This window comes from Brassica napus, chromosome A2, assembly GCF_020379485.1.
Source record: "Brassica napus cultivar Da-Ae chromosome A2, Da-Ae, whole genome shotgun sequence".
NCBI classification, from domain to species: domain Eukaryota; kingdom Viridiplantae; phylum Streptophyta; class Magnoliopsida; order Brassicales; family Brassicaceae; genus Brassica; species Brassica napus.
Window position 1 is genome coordinate 22,082,921 of NC_063435.1, and position 17,712 is coordinate 22,100,632.

The following is a 17,712-nucleotide window of genomic DNA, read 5'->3' on the forward strand; positions in this document are numbered from 1 at the left end:
AGTTAAGGTTCTTATGACTAGTTTTCCAGCGAGACCTTTACGGTCTAGTTTATATGTAGAGGTTATCAGGCGTGTTGCTGCCGATGGAATTTTATATAGGTGTAGAAGAAAGACTACGAGTTGTCATCTCGTAATCTAACTCTGTGTGAACTGCTATATCTGTGATCTGTTTCGAGAGTTTTCTGCAGTGTGTAAACTTGCGGGATTTCTGAATACGCTCGAATATTGGAAAAGAGACAAATTTTGGGATCTCGTAGGTGTTTGAAACTATGCCTAGAGATGTTACAGACCAGTGCGCTGGGTTTAGGGCAAGACCTAGGTTTACTCTTGGTTTTAGAGGGTGCGATGACTAATTTGACTTACATATCCCATTTCAATTTCATCATGATTCCATACCGATTTAAAGTCCGCGATAGGTTCTTGGCTTATACGACTTGTATGGTTGGGACCGAGCATCTCTCCAAGGACAATTTTTAAGCCTCATGGAAGTGTTGACCGAAAATTTTGGGTTTCTTTTATAGCGCTATTAGCCTTGTGTCGGATGTACGAGAGTTATCTCTATGAGATGGCTAAGTTTGTTTAGGACATTAAGAGTTTGTTGTGATCAGCAACAAACTTAATGGTAAAAATTACCATTTTGAGTCTTCGCGAAAGATATGTTTTGAGAAGATGTTAGTTCGTATGACTGTCTGGTCTTCCAAGAAGGTGTTTTTATTGAGGAAGGAAATTTTGTCGAAGAATGAATCTTCAGGCGTCTGCGACGACGTCTCGCGATGCTGAAGATTTGTTATTCTTTCGTTTGCCGCGTTTCGTGCTTGAAATATTCGCGGGCTTGAAGATGTTTCGTGATGTTGCAAAGGTTTAATCTTAGCCCTGTGTTTGAGAAACATTCTAGTTTGACTATGGATGTTCGCAGCCAAAATTGTTGTTCCTGTTTGGATGCTAATAATTTGATTTGCGATCGAGGAATTAGGACTGAGGTGTCGCGTAAATTTGTCCATAAGAGGAAGTGTTTTCCTTCATAGTGCTTTGTGAAGTGTTGGCGTTCCGAGATCTATTTTGTGCATTTTTGATGATGTTTCGTATAGCTCTAGAAGCTTTGTTTCGAATTTTTTCTTACATGCCCCGTATTATGGGTAAAACGTTGCAGGCTTAAAGTGAATTGTGGAGCGTATTGAACTTGGTCAATTTTCGAAAAGTTAGATTTTCCGTTAACCGTTTGGTTGTTAGGACTGAGTTTCGTTACGAAGAATTTATCATATGATTTCCGACTGTGGGTGATACGATAATTATTCTCTTAATAGTCACGCGACGTTTTTAGACAAATCGTAGATTGTCGTTTAGCCGTTAAGTGATGGAGCGATGGTTTCTCAAATAGTTTGGCTTGGCGTGAAGGATGTGTTCACTCAGATAGCCAAGGATGTTGTAGGTCAAGGATTAGACCATGGTACTTTAACGTTTAAGGTCATGTTAGTTTACGATAGTCTTTAAAGGGGATGGCAATATCTTGTTTGGATCTTTACTGGAAGGCGTAATTGACTGAGGGCCAAAGAGCGCTTGTCGAGATTGATAGGCTAAGTTTTCCAGAGTTATCTGTGCTAATATGGCCGATAGTCGTAGAAAATTATTCTCTGCTCTGGGTTTCAGTTATACGACGAATATTTCGTATAATGTGACCTATAGTCTTATGAAAATCGGGTCTTTTTGTCTTAGGAAGACAACGCCCAAGAGGTTTACTACATAACCAGTATGGTGTCAGCGGCGGGATGACTGCCTTCTCGGATGTGACCGAGGGAAAAGAAAGGCAGAAGCTGGCGAGTCGCAGGGCTAAAAAAGGAGATCTATTAGATCGTAATGCGAAAAGATAAAGTTTAGATTGATCATCGAAAATCAGATCTTACAGGTTTGCGTTTGCTATACAAAACATATTTCTTCATAAAGCTTGTTATGTTAACTTTAGAAATTTTCTTCGTAAGACTTGATATGATTGTACGAAGGATTTTTCGTGTAAATAATGGGAACCGGTTTTACGAAGGTTGTAAATAGGTGATATGTATACATATGTCTTGTGCCGGCCTTTGGTAGAAGCGGATGAAGCTCCCGCTTGCGGCCGATTATTTTACTTATTAGTTTCGGCCACATTTTATAAATATTCTCTGTAGCTCAGTGGTAAACTCGTATGTCTACATTATCTATAGAGCACGGGTTCGACGGCTAATGGCAGCTATTACTTTTTATTTTTTATCTCTATTTCTTTCTTTAAAAAGTGGCCATATTTTTCTTTTTTTTTTTCTTCTAGTCTTTTAAATTCTAGGACCGGCTCATATGTCAAAGTAGTGTTGTTTCTGCGGGTTTTACGAGAAAAAGTTTCTGCAATGATTTCAATCTTAGGTGACAATTTCTTGGAGTTACTCATGGAGTGTTACTGAAGTTTATTTCATTACGATCTAGTCGTAGAATGTTTTTCATAAGTTTTTTGAGAGGATTCTCATGACACATTAGTTTCTGAATGAATTGGTCAACCAGAGGTGGATCTAGCTAACCATCGGGAGGAAAGTGTTCCTTTTAATGTGCACGATGCTACATCTATTCCCGAGTTTTCTTCGTCGCAAATGTTTTCGATACTTTTCCGAAACACAAACCGAATCGAACCAAACTAACTATGGTTTATTTCAATTGGAAAAATACTAGAACCAAACTAACCAAACCGAACCGAAAAAATAACCGAAGTGCCTACCCCTAGTTGAAACTCATCTTCAAAATCTTTGTCTTCCAAATAACTTGAAAAACTGGTCATTCTTCTGATTCTGAAAGCATCTTCACCATCTCATAATAATTTTTATTTAATTTTTTTAATCAATAATTTTTGCTAATTATAAATAGCTCTAGTTTAAAATTTAAAGTTTATATCAAATTTCTATTTATTTTTACCAATCATAATCTAGATTTATTTTAAAGGTAAATAAAAAAAGTTAAAGAAAACTTTTTTTATATAAGTAAACAATTTACATCTTTATTATTTATGCTGTAGAATCTATAAAATTGAGAAAATTATTTATAATATCAAATAAATTAAACAATATTAGATTAAATTTATTATTGTTTAGATATTAATTTTACTATAACGATAATAATTTTTATTTACTTTTGAATACTTTAAAATAATATAACTGTTATTTATTTATTACGTAAAATGATAGTAAATTTTGATAATAGATGACTTATTTAGTAATATAAATGATTTTAATTGAAAATAATTATGTATATATATATATATATCTCGCATAAATGATTTTAAAATATGTATAATCAAAAACTTCCGAATATATCCAATTTAACTACAGCAAAAATCGCTGACAAAAAAAAACTACAACAAAAATCTTTATTTATGGCTCTGAATGGTGATTGCGGTTTGAGTGGTGCGGGACAAGCGGTTCAACTGCGGTGCGGTTTTAACAGTTATAAAAACATATAGATATATAGTATATATAGAGATTTTTGTTACTGTTAACTACGGGGCGGAGCGGGACAATGGTCACTATTCGAAGTTTAACAGCTAAATTTTATAAGCCACTATCTAATCAATATAAAGACTACGGTGCATGTTTATGACCTGACTAATCTGATTACGTTGTAATAATTGCTAAATTTTTATAGCCACTTTCTAATCAATAGGCCTGGGCAGATAACCCGAGAACCGAACAACCGCATTGAAACCGATCCGATAAAACCGGTTTGGTTCGGTATCGGATCTTCTAAATAAATCAAACGGTTTGAGTTTTCGTGGTGTAATGGTGGTCGGTTCGGTTCGGTTGAAAACCGAGAACCATTTGATTACTTCCGAAACCCGAAGATCATCGAGACATTCAGACACAACCCTAGCCCCCTTTTGTTTCCCTCTTTCGATTACACCGAGATACGCAAGATCCTTTGCGAAAATCACAACCAAACCTTTCCGAAATCTCAACTTCCGTATATTCTTTCCGAAATCCTTTCCATAACCCGAAAAATCGATGGAACCCTTTGTCCATCTCGTATATATGTTGATGCGTATCGTTAGACTTCACAAGCTATTCCACCTCTTTAAGCAGAAAGTAATCAATCCGAGGTACTTAGTTTTCTTTAAATCATGTATCTTTCTTTTCAATTTTAGATTCAGGTTCAAAGCTTGTGCTTTTTAGTCTTAAGTTTGAAAGACTTAGATATGAAGCTTGAGTTGTCGTTTATGATTTTGATGAGTCTTAAAGCGTTTTGTACCTTATTATTCTTATTGTAGTTTGTGTAATAAGTATTAAGCCTTGTGATGTTAGTTCTTTTATCTTAGTTCTTCATCGTTAGTTCTTCTTGTTAGTTCTTCAATATTAGTTCTTCACTTCACTTCTTCACTTCATCGTTTATGATCTTAGTTCTTCATCGTTTATGATTTTGATATATGTTAACCGCAAAAGACTAATATTAATTCTTCACTTCTTCCATTGTTTTCAATCTCATCTGTAAAGCTAATAATTTTTTTTTTTTGCAGATGACATCCTCAGCTTTCGATAACCAAAAAACCGAGGTTGATATGCAATGTGAAGACCAAGAGTACCAAGAGACAAGTGCTAATGCGAATGCCGCATCTGGATCATCCTCTCAGGCGAATAAGGTGAAGAAGTTGGTTGTGCCAAGGTCTCGTGTGTGGGAGCATTTCACAAGAACCAAAGAGACCCGAGACAAGTGTGTATGTCACCATTGCCACAAGATCTTTTCATGTGCATCCAAGTCAGGAACGTCGAACCTGAAGCAGCATCTGCAAATTTGCAAAGAACACCAGTCGTTCTTAATTGGTCAGAAAACGAATCTACAACAGATTGGTAATGAAGCTGTTTATGGGAGAACCGAAAACCCGACACCCGATTGTCTTAGTTTCTATTTAGCTCGTTTGAACCTTTCTTGATGCACAAGACTACAAAGAGAATGTCTTAGCTCTTTTTAGCAAGTAATTAGTGTTAAACCTAGTACAATTTAGTGTTTCTTAACCCAAAACCCGATTAAGATCCGACACCCGAAGTGTTAATCGGGTACAACTGGTTCTTTGGTATGGTGCAAAACCCGCACCGAACCCGATAAAAACCACACCGAAACCGATCCGAACTTTTAAAAGATCCGAATGGAGCTGTTTATGGGAGAACCGAAAACCCGACACCCGATTGCACCCGACCCGAAACCCGAATGGGCCACCGAATGCCCAGGCCTACTAATCAATATAAAGACTACGGTGCATGTTTATGACCTGACTAATCTGATTACGTTGTAATAATTGAACAATCTTTTATGTCTTCTACTTTTTTTTTTGTCAACCGAAGAAGAATCTTCTACTGACTCACATATAAGTGTAAATGAGGTTTGACCTTTTCCTTTCGTCCGTTCAAATGACGTGAGAGATGGTACACGTTGGCTAAGAAGCCTGGATTATGATTTTTGTTTTCAGAAAAGTAACCTGTACGATTAAAATGATAAATTGATTGTTATTCAAATATTAATTACAAAATTATTTAAATTTATAGTTATTGAAATTGACATTTTACACTATCCATTTCATTAAAAGTATCATTTAAGGTTTTTGCACACAAATTAAAAAAAAAATGCTAAAATTTTCTGTTTTATCCTTAATTAAAACATGATTTTGTTTGGCTTTATTAATTAACGAGATAAGAATAAGAAAAAAACTGGAAAAAACATCTAATATTTGCATTAATATTATAAAACGACTCTTATAATGAAACAAAATTTAAAAATTAAAACGATACTTAATATAAAACTGATGGGGTATAAAGTATTATGAAATTGAGTGTTATTGACAATATTTTAAGTTGTGAATTTCCAAAGTTTACTATTGATTTTAGAGTATTTGGATAAAGTTTGTAAGTTAAAAAAAAATCAAATCACATGATTTTAGGTGAAACTCTAAAATGATTTAACCAAAAGCATATCTCTAATTCTTATAGAACTATCTAAATTTTTTTAAAAACTCAAATTGATCCACACTTTAGATTTGAACGCATTCCATGTATAGTATTTTTTTCTGCTGCCAGCAATTTATAGGTAAATTTGCTAAATAAAACTAATGTTTTTTTTAATTATTAATACATGTATCCACTAAAATATTTTCTTTATCACTCATTATGTTTCAAAATGATGTCACATTTAGACATTTTTTTTTGTCAGCAACTTAAAAATAAACTCATATAGACTCTCTAAACCAAACTAGTAACTTCGCGTCCATATGGACAGCAAAATACGATTGATTTCTTACACTGTGTGCGAGACTGTCCGTCCTTAAATTCTGCGTCTATGGTATATGAATGAGCTTAGCTTGTGAAACTTCCTTCAATAACTTTGATAGTTTAGACATTTAGATATTTAAATTTTAATATAAATATATTATTTTTGTGATTGACCCTTTCCCACAACTTTTATCTAATCAAAGTTTAATAAATACAATTAAAATCATTCATTTCTTAGAAAATAAAATTGTTTAAAAAGATACATTTAATATATTTACTATACAATTTCTAATTTTGTTTTACGGAAAACTTATTCTCCACCATTATTATTGCTCTTTTTATTATTATATTGTTCTATAAAACTATTATTGATTAGTCTTTAACTTTACTAGAGCTTTTTTATGCGCGGAATACGAGTTTTGAATTAGTTAAATTAAAAACCAAATATTTATATATATGATTTTTGGGCAAAAAAATAGACCCTTATAAGTTTTTGTCACAAAAATAGATCTCAAAAACAAAAATGACCAAAATAGCACTTTTTATTTTGAAAATTGTTTTTAAAAAAAAAATTTGAAATCCTATCCTTAAAACCCCACTCCTCAACTATAAACCCTAAACCCTAAACATTAAACCTTAAACCCTAAACTACACCCCTTAACTCTAAAACCTAATGTCTAGATTAATTAATCCTAGGGGTATAAGTGTATATTTAATTTTTTTGATAAAACATTTAAGTCTATTTTGGTCATATTTTATTTTTAAGGTTAATATTTGTGACAAAAACTTTTTTAAGTCTTTCTATGGAATTTCTCATGAATTTTTGCGTAACATATTATTTATACCTAAATTTTGGATAGTTGTTTTTCACACCAATTTAAGCTGAAAATGTGTAATACTTTCCAAATTTTAATTTTGATTTGTTTTTTTTCAATTGTGTCTTAGAGTTTATGTTATCGTAAAATAGATTTACAACCAGAAAATAACAGAATTTTTATATACATTTGATGTAATCAATTTTTCTTTATTTAAAAAAAAATTATTTTAAGCTTATAAAGTTTTTAAAAAAAATTCAGTGTTAATTGTACATACAGTTTGAGTCATTTTAGTTAAAATGTTGAAATGTTATCATAAATAATACATGGGAACAAATTCTAGGGAAATTGCCAAAAATACCATATTCATAATACAACTTTTCATGTTTACACTAATCATTTTACCCTTACTTTTAAAGAGCAAAAAAACATTTATAAATATAGAGTTGAGGGGTGGAGAAGGGTTTTTGGAATATGAAATTTAGGATTCTAATAAATATATAAATAAATACTTAAAAATATATTAAAATTTTTTTAAAATAGTTTCAAAAATAATTTACGATTTTCAAAGAGAAATTTTGAAAAACAAAATTTCAAAATTTTTTTTATAAAAATTCGAATTTGAAAAAGTATAATTCGAAAACATATTAATATATATATTTAGTTTTTTAGTTATTTATATAATTATTTATTATATATAAAGAGAACAAGGGTATAAGAGTCTTTTGCATCTTAATGAAGAATGTATTTTTGAAAATATCTCTTTAATTGTGGTAAACAAGAATAATGATACAAAAAAAGTGGTAAACATGAAATTTTGTCCAAATTCTAATAAGGTTTTCCAGTTTGTTATACTTTTTTTTGTTCTATTTGTATTTAACCCTCTAGTAAGCTTGGGCATTCAGATCTTAGGGTCAAGTTCAGGCCGGTGCTCCTCTCAAGTCTGGATCCTTTGGGTCCTATAAATTTGGACCCAATAGGTATTTGTAAAATTTCGGTTTGGATAGTTTCTCCTCGGTTCCAGGTCGGTTTAGATCTATAATTAAAATACATATAAATAACCCGTAATTTTTGGGTCCGTAATCGGGTTCAGGTATTTACGATTTGAAAAAGACACGAACTACGCAAACCCAATCAAATTTAGTCAAAATCTATCATATATATCTAAAATTTTACAAAATAACTTCAAATCTATCTTATTAAAACAAAAACAGTGTGTTGGACCTAACGTTTATTTTGTAAGTTTTTAAATTAAAAATTCCTTTCAACTTTATAGTTAAACTTACATTAAATCACTAATATACATTTCTTCGTACTACTATCCGTATTGCCAAACAATATACTTCTTTCTTTATACTACTATCCATGTTTTCAAACAACATTATAATTAATCTTTTGTTAAAACAATATAAAATATTAGTCATCATCATTTTATAATTTCAACAAATTTTTTTCTTCAAATTATTTAGATAAATTAAATAATGAAAAGAATTCAAATTTTTTTAAAACAACGAAAAATAAATATAACTTATTTTACAGGTTTAAATACTTCAAAAATTAAATAATAAATAAATTAAATTAATGGATTATTTTATTTATATTTCCTAAACAATGGTTATATTATTGAAGTAACAGAATCATTAAATAATAGCCATAACATAAAATAAATATATATATATATATATAAATTTATACATTGTACAATAATATAATAAAAAAATAGTTATGTAAAATGTTCAATATTATAATATAAACCAAATTATTAACAAGATAAATTACACAAAACAACTACAGTAAAATTAATTGAGCTATATAAAAAGGAGTAATATGTTCAAGACATATTTATAGTTCTTAATTATTTGATATCTATCATTTTCTCTATCAAATTTTGTAGAAACGTCATAATTTTATAAAATTTCAAAAAAATGAACTTTAAATTTGGATTAAAAAGTGACAAATTATGAAACTATAATAATGTAAATCAAATTGGATTACATATCGGTCATCCATCGGTTCAATCAGCTAGTCTCGGGTTTTAGTGATTTTTTAAATATGGATATTTTTTAAAACACTGACTTAAATGCAAAAATATTTTTAAAAAATTTTGGTTTTTACAAATTAACAAAATATTTATTAAGTTATTAGTAAAAAATTTCATCATAGAATATTATGCGCTCGCAAAGCCGATCAAAATCTAGTGAACTATTAAAATATAATAAAACATGTTAAACTCTAAATTTTATATTTAAAGTTTCATATTACTTAGGAATGCTACACAATTAGAACAAATATGGTAACAAAAAAAATATTTCAAGTAAATCATAAAATAAAATATAGAAAATAGAGCACAAAAAATTATAATTTTGGATATTCATGTCATTACATTTAGATAACTCCTAAACATAATCTAATTCCATATCTCGGTAGGATTAGGTCTCTCTCTTGTTTTCTTTTTTCTTCAAGCTTAATCTAACATTCTCCCCCTTAAGCTTGAACTCCATCTTCGACAAGTCTCGAACTTCAATGAGTTCTCTCATTTCCTTGAACTAGATTCTTCCTAGTGCTTTCATCAAGATATCTGCCTTCTGCTCTGTCCCGGGAACATGCTCGACTTCTATCAAACCTTTCTCCACACATTCTCTAATAAAATGATATCGAGTATATATGTGCTTTGATCAGCCATAAAACACTGGGTTTCTCGTGAGCGCAATGGGGGATTGATTGTCTATGCCTATGACCGTCTTCTTGCATAGTAACTCACTAATTTCACCAAGTAAATCCTGCAACCAAATCGCCTGACGAGCTTCTTCTGTACCGGCCATGAACTCTGCTTCACAGAAAGATAGTGCCACATTATTTTGCTTCTGCGAACACAATGATATAGGACTTTTGCCTAGGTAAAATACATGACCTGTCGTGCTCCTACCATCATCCTGATCCACATTGTGACTTGAGTCACAATAGCCAACAAGACGTGTAGTTCCTGCCGTTGTATTCTCAAACGTCAGACCATAGCTCGTGGTTCCTTGTATGTATCTAAGGCATTGCTTCATTGCTGCTCCATGAGATTCTTTCGGTCATGCATATACCGGCTAGGTACTCCTACACAGTAAGACAGGTCCGCACGTGTGTGTAGCAGGTAAAGCACTCATGATCTATCCTCCAGTTTCTTCAGGTGTGGTTTCACCACTTTCGCGTAGCTAATGAGAACGTTCACATGTGACTTAGATTAGGTTTACTTCCCCGATAAGCTTCATAAGGAGTCACGTCTTTAAGTACCCTAGTAGCCACAAGATTCAATATGTACGTTGAATGCCTCACTGCCTCAACGTACAGAGCTGATAAGTGACGTTTGATCCCTGCTTGATCGCAGAACTCATTAAACTCTCGAGAAGTAAACTCTCCTCCTCTATACCCTCTGCTTTGAATCATGTTCTACCATCATCTTAAACCTCTTGAACTTCTCAAAGAAATTGCTCTTCTCCTTCAAAAATATGGTCCACATGCATAGAGTGTGGTCGTCAATGAGCACAAACACGCACTTGTTCCTACGAAGTGTGCTTGGTGTTATAGGTCCGCACAAATCACCATGGACAAGCTCAAGTGCTTTGCTAGCTCTATACGATGTTGCTTTCGGGAAGGTTTTCCTTGTTTGATTTCCGAGAAGGCTTGAACTGCATATCCTCCACGACCCCTACCTTTGTAAGACCTTCCTCCTCGTCTTCTTTTTCCTCGGTAATCATTGTAGTACTCACGAGAGGATTGGGAATCCGTGTTGGTATACATGAGTTTCCCTTGGTCTTCTTGGGCTTCTTCTTCTTTGGTAGCTCTTTCTTCATACGCCTTTAGTCGACCAACAATGTCTTCAGAACTGGTGGTTTTAAGATCAAGCACTTGTTTGAGTGATGCTATGATGTGTATGTATTTCTTTCGAGGGAGACTCTTAAGAAATTTCTTGACCAGTTTTGATTCTTCAATTTCTTCTCCTAGGGCAGCAGACTTTGACAAAATTTCAGACAGCTTTCCGGAAAAATCATCTATCTTCTCGGCATCTTTCATTGTAAGTCTGTCGAACTCTGACAATAAGGTCTGTAGTTTTGCTTCTTTAACTTGATCTTCACCAACATGTCATGCCCTGATATCATCCCATACCTTCTTTGCCGTATTAAACTCCCCGACTTGCAGCACCAAGGTCTAGGGTATCACTTGAAACAACAAACCAACTGCAATGTCGTTTTTATCTTCTTCCTCTATTGTTGTTTCTACGATGCTCCAGACTTTATGCACCTTAAGTAAGTTCTTCATTCTAATGGCCCATACGGTGTAGTTCATAGAGGTTAACGTTGGACACTTGATCGAAGGATCTCCTTCTTTTGGTTTCGATGTTGTCATTATCGATAGATCTCCCATAGAACACAAACTCTAGCTCTGATACCAAATATTGAATTCAAAGATCAATAAGAATATCTCTCTTATTATTAGCTTAAGAAAATATGCTCAAAACATAAGCTCTCAATCTCTAAACTCTTGTAAATTATGTCACACTTTGACATCTCCATATGTAGAGTTGATTATTCCTAATCCTAATAGTCATTACATTTAGATAACTCCTAAACATAATCTAATTCCATATCTTGGTAGGATTAGGTCTCTTGCTTGTTTTGTAAGTTTCTTTTTTCTTCAAGATTAATCCAACAACAAATGGTAAAGAACGTGTATAGTCTCATTCAATCAAAGGCTCAAAGCTATATAAATCAAGAGAGTCACTCGTCTGTGTATCGCATCTGTGTGAGTACTTAAAACGAATTGATATCATCTTAGAAGTCTATCACATCTGTGTGAGTACTTAGGTTGTTTTTTATGGGTGTAATGAAAGAATATGTTGTTTTTCCATACTCTGTTTTTGTAAAGAAAAACAGTGTCTGTAAGTTCCCATGTTTTTTATAATAAGTTTCATCAGAAATTTGATCTCGAAAAATACCCCGAAAAATGATACCAACAATCTACCAAGAAGATCATCCTTCAGTAACTTTCCAAGGATTTGACGACATATCTAATTCTCCGAGAGTCAAAGTCCGATGACTTGCTATTTCTAGGAACATCATCGGAAACTGTCCACTCCGACTTCAACTTTGCGAAAATTGTGTTAGGCAGGTACAAGGCAAAAAGAGAAATTCCATAGGATAGTCATTTTAACTTTAGTTTCACAAAAATAGCTTTCAAAGAGAAAAATGATCAAAATATGTTTTATTGAAAGGTAAATATACATTTATAGCTAGGGTTAACTAATCTAGAAGTAGAGGTTAAGTTAAAAGGTGGGGTTTTGATGGTGAAGTTTCAAAATTTTAAAAGTAAAAATAAATATTAAATTTTTCAAAATAAAAACAGGCTATTTAAAGTAATTTATAATCATTTTAAAAATTGAAAGCAAATTCCAGAATTAAAATATTAAGTTCTCGATTGTTTTTCATTGCAAATATCAAAATAAAAGTATGTGTTTTTATATGCTCTGTAGTTTAATTTCTATATATATATATATATATAAACACCTATTAAATAAGATTTCTTACTCATGTGGTTTATAATCATATGTATCTTATTATAACAAAAATTTTAAACCATTGATTACAAAATTTATGTGAGACTTTTAATAGTTTAGTAATTTATATTCGTTTTTATAAATTCAAAATACAACATATACAAAAAAAATCTAAATTTCTATTGTATGGTTAATATAATTGTATAATTTATTTTAATGAAAATATTTAAACAAATAATAGAGGGTATACAAATTGTTATAAAATCGTATTAATGAAAATAATTAATTGACATATATATTTTAATCACATTAGGTTAGTTCGTAACTTTTATTTAAGGAAAAAATGAAGAACAATTTTTTGAGATAAAAAAAAGATTTTATTATTAGTTTAATGAAAACTATAGATATGTCAGCTTATTTTTCTGTGGATTCTCAAGAATCATTCTCATGATAAAAAGTGATGTCATACATCTAATTTTGTAATGATACAGTAATTATTTTTTCTTGTAAAATACGTTTTGATTTTTGGAAATTTTATTATATTAATTTATAATCAATTATATGATTCAAATAAATATCTTTTATTAAGGATAATAAACACATATGAATTATCTTTGATTTTTATGTATGTTTTTATTTGTGATGTAAAAAATTTCTAGATTTTATCATATTAATTTATAATCAATAATATTATATAAAAAATATTATTAAGGATAACAAAAACATATGATTTTATTTTTGATGACAAAAAAAAACATATGATTATTCATTTATTATCAAATACTTTATGAATACTTAATCATATAATAGTAGAATATTTATATATATGAATTATTTTTAATTGGTAAAAAATAATTCTATTTTTATGAATTTGTATTATATTAATTTTTAATTAATTATATGATTTAAATGGATAAATTTTGATAAAGATAAAAAAGACAAATTAATTATTTTTTATTTTTATTTTCTTATTTTCTTAATCAGATAACAGTGTGTGTATATATATGATTCATTTTTATGTGTAATATATATTTTACAAGTAAAAATAAATCATCAATTTTTATTATATTAATTGACAATTGATTATCAGATTTAAATGAATAAATTTTAATAAGGAATCAAAGATAAATGAATTACGTTATATTTTAAAATAATTGTTTTTGTTTTTTTGGCCGAATTTTAATATATTATTTTATAGTTAATTATCTGATTTAATGAATAAAATTATTAAGGATACCACAAACCTATGAATTATCTATTTTTTTAATACGTTCTTATATTTTTGTTGATTAGATATTAATTTATAATCAATCATCAAATTTAAAAAATAAATCCAAATAATTCAAAGAGTATTAATAATTTTAATTGTTCTAGATTTTAACTTGAGAGATTAAAACTAATAAATAAATTCAAAAATAATATAATATTTGATGAAAACTAATAGGAAATAATATATAGTTTTAGTAAACATTTTGATAGTCAAATGTTTTTATTATTTAATCAAATAATCTTCACTTAAGCTAAATATATCATTACTGCATGTGGAAGCCAGTCATATAGGCTTCTCAACAAACCATTATGGGGAAATCTGTACAAAAATGTAGAAAACATTGGATGTTGCACATATGTAGAGTCAGGACTCAGCAAAACAAAAGGCACACAAAATAATTTCAAGAACACGTATATTTTTATTAGAAATCTTCCAATCAATATTTTACATACTAGGCTGATCCTGATTACATGATGTTGTCACACACCACTCGACAAAGATCAATTCTAATCTACTCACCTTGCATGAATCAACACTTGTTAGTAATTACTTATCTATCCAAACTAATTCATAAGATGAAAGCAATGTAAGGACCATCTAGAATTAGTTTTAAGATTGAAAGAACCATGCCTTATCTATATATGTGTAGTTTGCACTTGACTGAGTGATGTATATCTGTGTTTAGTTAATGATGGACTTATATAACACCAAAATATATAAAAAAAGCTTCAAATTAATAAAAATAAAAATAAAATTTTCAAAAGAAGCTATTTTAGTCATTTTTAAAGACTATTTTGGTGACAAAAACTTATAAATATATATTTGAGAGAATTTCCCTATCAAATAACTTATATGTGTGAGAAATCCTTCATATAAAATAAAACCTTATTCAATCTATATTCTTAAACATACACATAACTCTTTCAGAATACTTGTTATTAATATCAATGAGAAAATCTTTCCACGATAGTAAAATCAAGAAATATGCATATGTTTATGATATTATGCATTAAGGAGGAGTACAAGTACAGAATCCATCCACACACACATTAATAAAATCTTTACATATTGTTGCATCGCAATCGTGTGTTTTCCTGCACGGCTGACCTTTAATTTGAGGTGTCGGACCACATTTGCATTGATTGTCTAAGCATTGTTCTGTCTCCCCAATCTTGCATATTAAATATATTTTGCAATCTCTAATTGTTGTGCAATGCTGAAACTGTCCACTCACCATCGTTGCACCTAATTAAGCACATTGATACCAAAAAAAAAAATCAGAAACAAATAATTCATTCTTAAATTTCAAATCAAAATACACTTAGAGAAAGACTTGCTAGAGAGATTAGAGAGACTTACAAGCGAAAACAAGAGCAAGAAGCAAGAAGAACGTTATCTTTGATGCCATTCTTAATTTTGGTTATAACCAGTAGACTTCTGATACTTAACAAACCAATAGACCTGGTATTTATAGTCTCTTTTGAATTCAGAATTTATTTTATTTTTTATTCATTGACTCAAATATTTAATGACATTTAACATTATGTAGAAAAAATCTTACTTAATAATATAATTTCTACAGAAAGTAATCAAAATGAAGATTTATGTCCTTATTTAATTATATTTTAATTTTAATGATGATACATGTAAATCACACTATTAAAATATGTAATATTAATAATTTGATGTATATGGATATAGTCTTCATGCTGATTACATTCAAAAATAAGAGATTTCATCTATAATGCTAAAAATAATAAAGGATTTGAGTCACTGCCTTAAAAAAAAATTCTAAAATTAAGAAGAGACTATAAAGAACAGGTTTATTGGCTTGTTAAAGTATCAGAGGTCTATTGGTTATAGTCAACAGATATTCAAAATAAACATATATGTGCATAAATATAAAAATTATCTTTTTGATGGTAATCTTTATATCAGACTGTTTAGTATGTATTTTATTTATTTAAATATATATAATATGATTTGTAAAAATATAAAAACCATTTCATATTCTATAACGTAAATGAAAAAACAATCAACATAACTTAGTTAAAACAATAAATTTATTAAATATGTTTCATCCAAAATATATATCATATTAGAGTAATATCTTATTTTAGCAATATAATTAAATATAAATAGTCTTTATAAGAAACAGGAAATAAAATTTCTCATATTATATACTATAAAATTAATGAAAATAATATATTTATTGCAATCATAAATTTAGATATAAAATTTTATTATTAAGTTTATATTGAGGAGAAATCGTGGACTAATACATATTACTAGGTGTTTATCCAAATATGCATGCACAATCATTTTAGGGCTACTTACTCATATAAGAGTGTATACTAGGTTAAGATATGCGTCTTACGTGGGATAAATATTTTAAATATAAATTATATTTATGTATTATTACTTATTTTATGTTTTTCTATTTTTTTGAAATACGAAAATAATAAATATATATTGAATAATTAAAAAAAAAATCAGTAAATTTTACGTATATAATTAAATTACAGCGCACATATAAATCAAACGAACACTCTCTTATCGATCATTTTATGGTAAATAAATCAAAACAATCAATTTCATTCATTGTATATTATATATAATTAAATTTAAATGATATTAAAGTAGATATCTAATATATTTTTAATATGACTGTTTATTAAATAACTTTTCTAATCATATGGTTTTATGATTATCAACGTCTTTTTATAACCAACATTTAAACCATTGACAAACTTTTTAATGTGGGATGTTTAATAGTTATATTAATTTAAAATCATTTTTGAAAATTGAATGCAAATTCCAGAATTAAAATATTAATTTCTCAATAGTTTTTCAATGCAAATATCAAAATAAAAGTATGTGTTTTTATATGGTCTGTAGTTTAATTTATATATATATATATATATATATATAAACACCTATTAAATAAGATTTCTTACTCATGTGGTTTATGATGCAGCTAGATATTTGGAAGTATTCCAAATATCTTGATTATTTATTAGTTTGTGATAATTACCTTTTATATGTATTTTCTCTATTTTAGAGGCTTTCCTATTTTAATTAAGATTAGGGTTTCATAGATTTAAAGATTTATTATAAATAGGTATCTAAGCATAAAGTTGTATTCAGTTTTGATTTGATTAATAAAAAGAGCTTTGGCTTTTGGTAGAATTATATTCTCTATCCCTTGTATTGATTTGATTAGATTCATCAATCAAGAAGCATGTCCCAAACGTGGTTCCATAACCCCTTGGTTGAGCTGTTTATCGTTGCTTCCGCTCCATCAGGTGGTATCAGAGCTGCATCTCTTTGGTTTTTTAATCGAAGAACGATAATGGATGTCATGTTGATTAGCAGTTGCAATCTCTATCTTTTCGTGGACGAAAGTTCTTTAGTTGAGAGAGAATACCATGAAATCTGTCGAGAGATCTATGGTGATCCAATCTACGACGTTTATGAAGATGATGAGATCCACAAAGAGATTTGTGGCGATCCAATCTATGATGTTTATGAAGAAAACGATTTTGATAATTTAGTCCGTGCAAAGATAGGACGAAATCTCGTTTATGCAGAAGACTTCAAGCATAATCAGGCTCTTGCAATATACGTGCAGAAACAATTCTATGAAGAATTTGGCTCGTGCAAAATTTGTGCAAATTCGACTTGTGAAGATTTTGTGCAGCATCCTATGTGGAAAAATCGGTTGAAGATTCGAGGACGAAATTATCCGAATATCTTTATTATTCATTAGTTTACATAGATAATTACTTCTTATTGTATTTTATATATTTTAGTAGTTTTCCT

The 17,712-nt window shown here is 29.7% G+C and overlaps 1 protein-coding gene and 1 long non-coding RNA gene across 2 annotated transcripts; both read right to left on the reverse strand.

The window, feature by feature from the left end:
* Positions 1-9,756: 9,756 nt before the first annotated feature.
* On the reverse strand, positions 9,757-10,134 carry LOC125584594 (secreted RxLR effector protein 161-like). Its single transcript, XM_048753265.1, has one exon. The coding sequence runs from the start codon at positions 10,132-10,134 to the stop codon at positions 9,757-9,759; it is 378 nt and encodes a 125-aa protein (XP_048609222.1).
* A 4,609-nt stretch (positions 10,135-14,743) lies between these two features.
* Positions 14,744-16,302, reverse strand: LOC111200290. Its single transcript, XR_002653897.2, has 2 exons — positions 15,250-16,302; positions 14,744-15,135 (listed from the first exon to the last, which is right to left on the reverse strand). It is a non-coding gene; the product is annotated as an uncharacterized LOC111200290 (long non-coding RNA).
* Between the last annotated feature and the right edge of the window lie 1,410 nt (positions 16,303-17,712).